General features: G+C 38.4%; 1 protein-coding gene across 1 annotated transcript in view; it reads right to left on the reverse strand.

Moving 5' to 3' along the window:
- Window positions 1-12,458, reverse strand: part of itga11b (integrin, alpha 11b) — a 40,435-nt gene that overhangs the window by 13,398 nt on the left and 14,579 nt on the right. The window contains exons 11-17 of the mRNA XM_051884137.1: window positions 9,689-9,833; window positions 8,255-8,403; window positions 5,401-5,544; window positions 3,906-4,109; window positions 3,317-3,447; window positions 3,063-3,229; window positions 326-465 (exon numbers count right to left, since the gene is read on the reverse strand). Of these exons, the coding sequence (XP_051740097.1) occupies window positions 326-465; window positions 3,063-3,229; window positions 3,317-3,447; window positions 3,906-4,109; window positions 5,401-5,544; window positions 8,255-8,403; window positions 9,689-9,833 (1,080 nt within the window). The remainder of the gene's footprint in view (window positions 1-325; window positions 466-3,062; window positions 3,230-3,316; window positions 3,448-3,905; window positions 4,110-5,400; window positions 5,545-8,254; window positions 8,404-9,688; window positions 9,834-12,458) is intronic.

The following is a 12,458-nucleotide window of genomic DNA, read 5'->3' on the forward strand; positions in this document are numbered from 1 at the left end:
CAATGTTGAAAACAGTTCATATTTTTGTGTGATAGGTTTTCTTTCAGGATTCTTTGATAGTTCAAAAGAACAGCGTTTATTTGAAGTAGAAATCTTTTGTAATATTATAAATGTCTTTGCTGCCCCTTTTTAATGTGTCCTTGCTGAATAAACAAATTCATTTCTTTTCTTTTTTTTTTTTTTTTTTAATCTTGCTAGTGTGTAGTTGCTAGTTTCAGGTCTCTCGTCTCACTCCACACTCTCTTGCTACATAAAAATGAAATAATTTCAGCTGAAATGGATAAAAGCGTCTGCAACATGATTATATGTACAGAAAGTGTCTCACATGAACGTGGAAATACACTTTCAGGCAGTAGTTTGAGTCCGGCCGCAGGGTGACATCTCTGGGCTGCGGGTCCTCTGTGCTGTCTAACACAGCTCTGGGAAAATATCTGTTCTCCTCGAAACCAAAGCTGTACCTCAGCGCTGAACAGAAGGATAACATCTCAATGTCAACATCTCTGTTTATGCACTGCAAAAAAATGTTCTTCCTCAGTATTTTTGATTTGTTTTCCAGTACAATTATCTAAACATTCTTAAATCAAGACACATTTACTGGAGAAGCAAAATAACTGAAGATACAGTTGCAAGAATAAGTATGTGACCCACTTGCAGAATCTGTGAAAATGTGCAAAATTTTAAGAAAATAAGAGAGATCATACAAAATGCATGTTATTTTTTATTTAGTACTGTCCTGAGTAAGATATTTTACATAAAAGATGTTTACATATAATCAACACGACAAAAAAATAGCTGAATTTATTTAAATAACCCCATTCATAAGTATGTGAACCATTGATTCTTAATACTGTGTGTGGTTACCTGGATGATCTACGACTGTTTTTTTGTTTTCTGATGGTTGTTCATGAGTCTCTTGTTTGTCCTGAGCAGTTAAACTGAGCTCTGTTCTTCAGAAAAATCCTCCAGCTCCTGCAGATTCTTCAGTTTTCCAGCATTTTTTGCATATTTGAACCCTTTCCAGCAGTGACTGAATGATCTTGAGATCCGTCTTTTCACACTGAGGACAACTGAGGGACTCAAACACAACTATTAAAAAAGGTTCAAACATTCACTAATGCTCCAGAAAAAAACATGATGCATTAATAGACGGGGGTGAAAACGTGGAATTTAAACATCAAGGTAAATTGTATTTAATTTGTCTTCCGGGAAACATGCAAATATTTTCTGTTGCTTCCGTAGGCAGTACTAAATGAAAAAAAAAAAAAAAGATATTCAAGTGAAATAAGAAAAATTTGGACCTCTTCATCCTGTTCAAAAGTTTTCGCCCCCCGACTCTTAATGCATCGTGTTTCCTTCTGGAGCATTAGTGAATGTTTGAACCTTTTTTAATAGTTGTGTTTGAGTCCCTCAGTTGTCCTCAGTGTGAAAAGATGGATCTCAAGATCATTCAGTCACTGCTGGAAAGGGTTCAAATATGCAAAAGATGGTGGAAAACTGAAGAATCTGCAGGACCTGGAGGATTTTTCTGAAGAACAGAGCTCAGTTTAACTGCTCAGAACAAACAAGAGACTCATGAACAACCATCACAAAACAAACAAACAGTCGTAGATCATTCAGGTAACCACACACAGTATTAAGAATCAATGGTTCACATACTTTTGAACTGGGTCATTTTAATAAATTCAGCTATTTTTTGTCTTATGGATTATATGTAAACATCTTTTATGTAAAATATCTTACTCAGGACAGTACTAAATAAAAAATAACATGCATTTTGTATGATCTCTCTTATTTTGTTAAAATTTTGCACATTTTCACAGATTCTGCAAGTGCTTCACATACTTATTCTTGCAACTGTATTAAGTCTTGTATACTGAAAAACTGATCAAAATTAAGCAAGTTTATGCTTAAAAAAAGACAAAATATCTGCCAGTGGGGTCAAAAAATAAACTTATTTTATAAATTTAAAACAATATTATTGGTCTGAATCAACTGGCAGATATTTGTTCTTGTTTTAAGCGTAAAGTCACTTCATTTTGATCAATTTTTCAGAAAACAAGACTTTTTATCTTATGTAATTTTGCTTCTCAAGTATCTTAAAGGGGTACTTCGCTGGCAAAATGGGCTTTCAATAAAAATTGGCTGCTTATACAGTAGAAAGGCAAAAAATAAATAAATAAATAAAATCGATAAATCGAAATTTAAAGATTAAAAAAGGTTGTTGTCTTCCCTTTTGCCAAATAGGTAGCAAAACTCCAACAACCATAATGCACTGGGCATGTTGCCATCCAAGGCCACTCCCACCAGTCTGCTAATGTTATGGATATGCTTTCTAGAGTCAAATACCGCCTTGCTTTAGTAGGAAATACTTCTTAGCAAACTTTTAGTCATAATGGTGTCAACTTCCCGGGTGCAAAAATTCAGAGTAAACATTTGTTAGTTACTTTCGGTTTCCAGTTAAGAATCCAGCACGTTGTAGGCAGTGGCCAAAAGCTGCAAAGAATCGTAAATACGTAGAGAATGCAGTGACGGAATATCTGAAAAATATCATTTCAAACTGAATGACCACGAACATAGTGTTTAGGCCAAATGGAGGGGAAAAAGCCGAAAGAAACTGCAGTTTCATCAGTTCTGCCTGAAGCAAAACCCTACCGCGTATATAAAAAAGCATTTTGTTTCATTATATCATAACGCTGTTTAAAGAGTAAAAAATCTTGCCATTGGATCATGTTTGATAAAGAGCTCAATATGGTCTATGACTCTCAGTTTAAGTGCATGCATGACCCTCTGGACCTGATCTTATAAATTCCAGATGGGAAATGAAGGGGATGCCTGACACCATTTTACGATGGTTTCCACGGGCTTCTCTTCTCTAAATGCCAGGATTGAAGTGTTTTCTCTCTGGCCGGAGGCTTTGTGCATTAGGAAAAACTGTTCTAATATTAAGAAGTGACCTTTCATCGTAACATCTGAAAGAGATTACACACAGGCACAGGACACTGGAAAATACAACAAATGTGCTTTTATCATTCAGGTTCGCTAATGGACATCCAGTTACATACCGACTCTCTTTGGATCCGTCATCGGTGTCTGTGCCGTGACGTTCAGGCAAACGTTGGCCAACATACACGACACCTCTCGGCCTCCTCGGATGCAGTCTTTATTAAAAACATTGATTTTTGAAGGCTCAAAATTGATGCTGATTCCAACACGGACAACACTGCGAGACCTGTTCGAAAACACGTGAAGAGGAGACTTAATGGAGTTCTCTTGTGTATCATCTTTGTTTCTCCTAATGTGAATGGTTCAAACTCACCAAAGCAGAACTGCGGCCCCTAAAGAGCCCACAGACAGATCTATGAGCTCATCTCCATTTACATCCATCATCCCATGCACACTGCGGCCGAAATAACGGAGACCTGGAGAGATGTCACCACCGGCTATTCTCTGAGGCAGAGTGAGAAACATTCATGATTAAGAAATAACCAACAAAGAATGTTTTGCTAATTACAGTTAATATGAAAACGTTATTTCGGAATGTTCTCTGAAAACGTCCAGTTTTTAAAACATTTTTTCTTGGTTATGCAAATCATTCTCATTCTGCAAACATTATGGGGATGTTACTTTTGAATGTTCTCTGAACATTCTAAAACAAGTAGTTACATTTACAAAAAACATTCCATGCACTAACATTCTGAGAACATTATTAAAGACCAGATAACTTTGAACAAACGTTCTTTTAACGTTACTGTAAGAACGTTTGTTCATAACCCTTGCCAGAACGTTCTGAGAACATTTCTTTTTAGCTGGGAAGGTGAAAAAGGTCATTACCTGTTATCATATTTAGTATTTTGGCATTTCTGGAATGGCGTTTAATAAAGTAAAATCAGTGACTCTCAGCTTACCTGTTTGTATTTGGGTTGGATGCTCTTTTGTCGGCCATAGAAGATATAGATAGCTCCTTTGTGATTGTCCTCCAATGGCGCACCCACTACCAGCTCACTGAAGCCGTCACCATTCAAGTCCGGAAGGGCTGACATAGCCGCACCAAAACGAGAATCATGGGTCTGTTCTGATGGTCCAAGAGTCCCATCTGGTATAAAAGAGCCCTGCAGAGAGAGAGAAAGACAAGAAAATATTCATTAAAATGGTTGTGTTCAGAATGGAACACTAGTATACTAGAGTGTAGTATGCACATGATCTCATAATGCTATCATCTCACAAGTCTGGTTAATTGGTATTTTTTTTATCTGATTTTTCTTCTGGTTCATTCATCAAACCGCTATATATTTAGTTTATTTACCTAGTCTTGCCAATACTTTGGAAATATTGTAGGTACAACATTCATGAATTATATAGCCTTTTTCAAAGCACAAAACACACAAAAATGTAACATATAATATAATATAATATAATAATATGTATCATATGAACGAGCAGTTATACTGTTCACGAATCGTATACACAAAACATGCATTTTCACTTGAAAATAACGACATATTATTACAATAATTCAGCGTCAGGCGTTTTTCAGTTATCGCTCTGACGGATTGAGTTCATTCAGTGAATGATTCTTTAATTCACTGACTGAAACTCACTGTTCAAACTAGTAATTCCTGATTTCCTGAGACATTTGATCAACTCATTAACAACTCATAAGAGTTAATTTATTTATTTATTTTTGTGAAACACACCACTGTACACTAAAATAACCGTAACGAAAGAGTCATTTGCTGGCGAATCGAACTACGGCCTAAGGAATCGGTTCATATGTTATTTTTCTAATGAATCGGATTACAGTCGCGCGGCATGTTTGTTTTTACCTGCAGCTCGGGAGGACAACACAATACGCCGACTTTTTACCTCATCATATTAAATTAAGCCTGTCAAGCTCACCACTCAGGTAACAAAAAGAATTACTTTGCAGTGGCGCTGTAGATTTACCGAGGTGCCTTAACAAGCGGTGTTGATTCAATAACACTTCTGACAGATTGATTCAGCACTGACTCGAACCCAGTTCGTGACTCGTGAGTCTGTTGAATGGCTAATTTAAAAAAATTAGCTTATAAGAGTCGTTCGTTTGTGAATCAGATCTACCTTCGTTGTGCTGTAGATTGAGGTTCTTGATTCACAGGAACTGGTTCAATTTTCAAATGTCGCGCAGCTCGCGCTGTATGCTTGTTTTTACGTGCAGCTCGGGAGGGCAACTCAATACACGATCTTTTTACCTCATATTCGACGCAGCCTGCAAACTCACCACTCAGGTAACAAAAAATATATACTTTATTTTTCTGTGGCGCTGTAGATTTACCGTGAGTTAGGCTACAAGCGGCGTATACTGTAAACGGTGCAGTCTTTCTGAGCACCAGTATTGTTTGGTGTTGTGTAGGATGTTGTCACCTGTGAGTTGATGGTGTAGATGTAAATTCGGCCTTTCTCCCACCCTCTGTAGAAGTACATGGGAGCTCCAACAAGTAAAAGATCCGTCAATCCATTGTCATCCAGATCAATTGGTGCCAACTCACTTCCATAATACGACCCGATCTACAATTCACCAAAAACACACTCTGTCAGCATCTGATATCCACATGCATTAGGCCATGTATATAATTGTTCTGGGTGGTTGCTACTAGGTTGGTTTGTGACAGCAGTTTTCAACGTTTTTGCTTGGCATAACTGGAAAAATGTTAATTCATTATAAAAATGGCCAAATAATAAGAAATATCTCAATTTTTAGTTGTTTTAAATTATTTTAATGCTTATTTTGTCTTATTTTAAATAATTTTAAGTCAACTTGAGGCCCCCTTGTTGAGAACTGGTCTCTGCGATATGTCCCTCCTTCAATGTAAATTTCTGGGATTTATTTTCACCCTTTTTTATCATTCACCTGGTGAGAATTGTAAATTTGATCACTTAGCCACAAGATTTATGATCTGAGGTACCACAAAATGATGTGGTGAGATGGGAGAAGCGATGCATTTAGAAACTTCAAATCATTTGAAAATTTAATCAAATACGTGTCAAAATGATTCACAGTTTTGATTTCAAAGTATTGCTGTATTTTTTGTAGAAAAGGTACTTTGTCGACTTGTTCCAAAGTGATTTGAATGCGCCTGACATTGTAATGATGCTTGATTTTATTTTTTTTAAGTAACATTTCTTTTTACTTAAAGTTAAAATTTCACACTAACCAGAGAAATATATAAGCCTATTTCAACAGCCACACAATGTGATATTTTACTTTTGCTTCAGTGATGGAACACACATTGTATGGCAGATTCTTCATTTACCACGCTGTTCTGAATTCTCATTTCAACACTGAAAGTTCCTGTCGGCTTTACAAATGCCAGAAAGCAGGAGACGCACTTTATCACATTCCCGTCTAAGTGCTTCCCTAAGGGCTCACACTCACACACACTGTCTGGTGCATAACAGGTTGATAGCTAAATGAATGTTGTGGTCGGCGACCGGCAGCGTTTGAAACGGTAAGCATTTATTGTGTGCATTCACTGCAGGCCATGCGTACACAAACGCACACACACGTGCAGATGAGATTCACATGGGCCGCAGAGACGCCTGCCCATCTGGAGCGGGTGACTAAGTCTAGACCTTCACACGCTGTCTCCTGTCCACACACATGGTCCGCATTAATCTACTGATGTGCCTCTCCAATCAAACACGCCACCATTTCAGAGAGAAGAAGGTATGATGGAAAAATGCAGACAGATGGATTAAGGAAGGAGTTAGGAGAAACGTTCACCATTTAGGCCAAGCACACACTACTTTCGCATGCACTATTTAATGCAAATTAGTCCTATTATAGATTATTGACAAAACAGCACTATTTCCCTGGTGCAATTAACGTTACACTATTACCATCTGTGGAAAGCAGGTCGTAAATGGAATTTTGTTTAAAAGAGGCAGTTGTGTATGTTTTGTTCTGATAGGTGGCAGTAGTTTATCAAATGATGGAGAAGAACATTATAAATGGGCTATTTTTGCTCTGACTCTTGCACTCTTTTGCAGTTTCATTGGTTGTTTTGTACAATTCCATTATTGAATATATAACAATTCAGTTTACAGCACAGCATGTAAAAAAGCAAAACACATGATGCACATTCTTTATTCATTATTTTGTAGAAGTAGAGTTAAAAATCTTGCATCGCTATCTTGCTCCAGCCATAGTGATCTGAACGCACCTGACATTGTAATTACGACTTCCCAACAATCCGTAAATACGAACCTTCCAAGAGCACTTTAACGAACCTTATAATACTATATAGCTGCTCATTGTTGCCATTTCATTAATCAGGACAGTATGCATTTGATGGATGCTCAGCCAGATTTAAAACCAGTCGGAACAGGCAGGTGGCTATGATCTGGTATCTGCATGAAGTACCAAAATGTATTGTGATACTACCGTGCATTACTCAAAAATAAGGATATATTTGGCAGTAATTTAGATTTTTACTTTCCCCACCAACATTTCCACTGGGCCCAACCATAAGGTTTTTAATTTGTAGCAAGCCTTATTGTCGAGCCCTGCCATGGTTGGTGGTACCATGGTATTCTTGGAAGTACTTTAGAGTAGTGTTGTCAAAAGTACCGACTTCGGTACCAAGTCGGTGCTGAAATTTTGAAAATGTTGATACCAGCATTTCCCCCTAGCATTTTGAGCGCTGTTGAGTGGCTTCTTAAACACCTCTGAGTGGCCATTGTGTTCACGCACTCAACAGCTATGTCTGTGATTGGCTACAATGATCAACACTTCAAAAACATGTTGTAAATAGACATCTTTGACACTCTTCACCAAGCGCTTACACAGATACACACGGGAGTGTTTGAAAGCAGGCATCTGTCAGCGGATATATTAGGTATCTGCTGATAGATGCCTTCTTTCAAATGCTCCTCTTTCTTGGCGTCTATTGACGCCTATAGATTATTTACGAAATAATCTATTATTTATAGATTATTTACGACATGTTTTTGAAGCATTTTAGCCAATCACAGACAAATCTGTTGAGCGCGTGAACACAATGGGCAATCAGAGGTGCTTAAGAATCTGCTCAACAGCGCTCAAAATTTTAGGGGGAAATGCTGGTATCATCACATTTTCAAAATTTCCGTACCGACTTGGCACCGAAGTCTGTACTTTTGACAACACTACTTTGGAGTACCATGTAAACACCTCCCACAGTACTTCTTTCATGAAAGTGTGGTGATCTTCAGTCTCGTAGTATGTACTTTGCTTTACCTGCTGTCCGTAGAGAGAATGCAGTATGGTGAGGTTGCCACTGTTAGTCAGGGTGAAGATGATGACCTTCCCTGTGTGGTTGAATCGAGGGGCTCCAGCAACGTACAGCTGACCATACTGATCCGAGACCACCGAGGACACCATGTACCCTACAAACAATTGTCAAATTTTATAAATACAAGCTATCTGTTAATTGACTTTCTTGTGGAAAAATGCACAATGCATTTTTTTTTTCACAGCATTCACAGCGCTTCACTTTTTCCACTTTTTCTGTTACAGCCTTATTCCAAAATTGATGGAATTCATTATTTTCCTCAAAATTCTACAAACAATACCCCATAATGACAATGTGAAAGAAGTTTGTTTGAAATCTTTGCAAATTTATTAAAAATAAAAAACGAAAAACAGACAGAGTGATGAAGCCAATCAGTGTATGGGGATGATTAGAAGGCCATGATGGACAGAGGCCAATGGGCAAATTTGGCCAGGATGTCGGGGTTACACCCCTACTCTTTTCGAAGGACATTTTTAACGACCACAGAGAGTCAGGACCTCGGTTTAACGTCTCATCCGAAGGACAGCTTTTTGACAGTATAGTGAATGTCCTTGAGTTGCCCAGCCAGAGCCCAGACTTGAACCCGATTGAACATCTCTGGAGAGATCTGAAAATGGCTGTGCACTGACGCTCCCCATCCAACCTGATGGAGCTTGAGAGGTTCTGCAAAGAAGAATGGGAGAAACTGCCCAAAAATAGGTGTGCCAAGCTTGTAGCATCATATTCAAAAAGACTTGAGGCTGTAATTGGTGCCAAAGGTGCTTCAACAAAGTATTGAGCAAAGGTTGTGAATACTTACGTGCATGTGATATTTTCATTTTTTTCCAATTTGCAAAGATTTCAAACAAACTTCTTTCATGTTATCATTATGAGCTATTGTTTGTAGAATTTTGAGGAAAATAATGAATTGAATCCATTTTGGAATAAGGCTGTAACATGACAAAGTGTGGAAAAAGTGAAGCACTGTGAATAGTTTCTGGATGCACTGTATTTTCATGCTGGTTTGGTGCTGATGTCGTTTGCTGGTTACGTTAGTTAAGTAGTTAACCTTATGTATTAAAATTAGTCCATACTACACAAGTAAGACCTGATAACTTTGAAGAACAGACTGAACAGACTTATATTCCTCTTCATAGCACTCAAATCTCTTACACTCTCATCTATTTAAACTTTGATTTGATGGGTTTTAATATGTGTTTGCACAAATAATACTGGTAGAGAACAAAGCGAACATTCTTGACCAATTCTTTTATGTTACACAGAAGAAAGAAAGTTATAAGGGTTTTTGAACGACTCAATGGTGAGTACATATTGATTTTTGTCCGTCATGGAATCAGATACTCGTTATGTACTAACTAAAAACGATTAATTTTTCATACCCAGATATGCTCCATGGTTCTTCAGTTCCTCTGGAAACTCTTTCATGTAAGAGGACTTTGGTGGGATGACTTTACCATGACGGGTCTCCTTCAGAACAGCTCCGTTCCAGTCGTATGCGCCAACAGCACCAACCAGAATCCCGTCCTTTAAGAGAATGGTTTGCATTTTCGTTTGTTCACATACAAAAATGAGTTTTACCATACACCATGGTAGTTGTTTGCAAGGGAAATACACAATCACAAGTGGTAGAGAACAAAACACACACCCACAGTCTTGCATCAGGACAGGGTTCATGTACCTGCAGGGAGGATTCAATGAGTATTATGGGATCATGACAAACGGACTGGCAGGGACTTCAGCGGTATAGGGAATGCAAACGGAGAGTTTGCCAAACCTCTCCCGCACCGATCCGAGAGCTCCTGCCAAAAACTGCACTGTATTAACATCTGGGACTGTAGCATTTAAGCATTTAAACCCATAATGAACCCATTTCTGACCGATACCACCACTGCACTCAAATATGCTTGGTCATAGTTCTATTCCAGTTTTGTTTCAAAGTAAGACTGAATATCCAGTACTAACTAACTAAATGAGTGATGTTAACCCGTTCACAACTCAATGCCACAATACTAGAAAGTTGTAGGTGGTTTCTAGGGCATTGCAATGTAGTTGCTAAAGTGTTTGCAGTATTATTTTAGTATTATTTATATTCTATAACAGTATTGGTTCATATTTTGAATTAGCTTTTATTATAGACTTTAAGTAGTTAAAAAAAGGGGGGTTCCACTGTGGCTTAGCAAACACCACTAATAATACAACACAAACCTTCTCCAAGAGGAAGACTTGGTCAATATGAAGTTTAGTGCACAGGAAGATATTTTAAGTACAAACAATGGTCATATCAGCGATCTGGACCACCCTTTGTGATTAACCGGACATAAAAGTCTCCGGCTTGATGATATCCTGAATGCATGCGAGCGAGCGCAGCAGTCATCTGTGAGTCTGACTAGAGGTCTAAAACTCACTGTGTTCACTGCCAAAGTTTTCCTCATGCAATGTCGACGTGGACACATTGACAGCGTTCCATGGCACATTTGCACAATAAACTCTCTCCAGTACACTCTGTGGGTTGTTCCATTCGCTTTTATTTGTGGTGCTTGCAAAGGCAAACCCCTGAACAAAACCCTAATCCTGAGTATTAAACTTCAGCTCGTAACTCGTCCCGCACACTTTGTGCAAAAGAAATTAATGATGCCTCAAATTGTGTGGGTTGATAAAGAATACACTAGCAACCAGGTATAATGTTGTGATCGCATCAAATCAGAAATAACGTAATTATGAGTTTCTGACAAGTAAAAAACTATTCATGTCTAAACAATGGCAGTGGTTTCAATAGTTAAAGGTAGTTAGATAACAATTTACCATTTAATATGTTATGTTAATGTGTCTCTGCGATTATAGAGCTCTTTCTTTGTCTTTCAGTACTTTGCAGGAGCATAAAGAGAATAATTAACGTTCTGCCATGACAACTCTCAGAATAGATCTGCTATGCTGCTGCTGCTGTTGGTTATTGCTGCTGGTTGTTGTTGTTGTTGTTGTTGCTGCAAAGCAAAGCAAGTACGGGACTTGCTACTGCCAATACATGACATGCTGCTGTGAGCAAGTAAGACATGCTGCTGCTGTACAATATAACATACATGAATTACATAAATAGTAGATCTATACAGGTGGAGCTGGGGAAGGTGGAGGGTTTCTGAAAGCATGCTGCAACTGCTACAACAAATGTTAACCAGTGACCAAGAATTTAAAGGTTGTGCCGCTGTTGGTTATTGCTGCTGCTGTTGTTATTGCTGTTGGTTATTGCTGCTGCTGCTGTTACTGCTGCTGTTGGTTATTGCTGCTGCTGCTGCTGCTGTTGGTTGTTGTTGTTGCTGTTGCTGCTGCTGCAGAGCAAGTACAGGACTTGCTACTCCCAATACATAACATGCTGCTGTGAGCAAGTAAGACATGCTGCTGCTGTACAATATAACATACATGAATTACATGAATAGTAGATCTATACAGGTGGAGCTGGGGAAGGTGGAGGGTTTCTGAAAGCATGCTGCAACTGCTACAACAAATGCTAACCAGTGACCAAGAATTTAAAGGTTGTGCCGCTGTTGGTTATTGCTGCTGCTGTTGTTATTGCTGTTGGTTATTGCTGCTGCTGTTATTGCTGCTGTTGGTTATTGCTGCTGCTGCTGCTGCTGCTGTTGTTGTTATTGCTGCTGTTGCTGCTGTTGTTGTTGTTGTTGTTGTTGTTGTTGTTGTTGTTGTTGTTGTTGTTGTTGTTGTTGCTGCTGCAGAGCAAGTACAGGACTTGCTACTCCCAATACATAACATGCTGCTGTGAGCAAGTAAGACATGCTGCTGCTGCTGCTGTACAACATAGCATACATGAATTACCCATAGCAGATCTATACAAGTGGAACTGGGGAGCTGCAAATGCTGACCAATGACCAAGAATTTAAAGATTGAGCAGCGAGCTCATTGGCTACCAATACAGCAGGAACCAATTAAAGGTAAAACAACCAAAAACATTGTTGTTTAACCTTTAAATTTAAATATTTAAATGTATCCTAATTAATGTATTTCTTTGATGGAATTTGGTTGAAATGGTACATATATGAGACATAGGCTATATAAGAAGGATCTTGGAAGGCAGAAGATCGTTCTTTTATCCAAAATCTAAAGCAGCAACATCCTTGCGGAGAATCCCACAATGCATTG

The sequence above is a fragment of the Ctenopharyngodon idella genome, chromosome 24 (genome assembly GCF_019924925.1).
Source record: "Ctenopharyngodon idella isolate HZGC_01 chromosome 24, HZGC01, whole genome shotgun sequence".
NCBI lineage: Eukaryota > Metazoa > Chordata > Actinopteri > Cypriniformes > Xenocyprididae > Ctenopharyngodon > Ctenopharyngodon idella.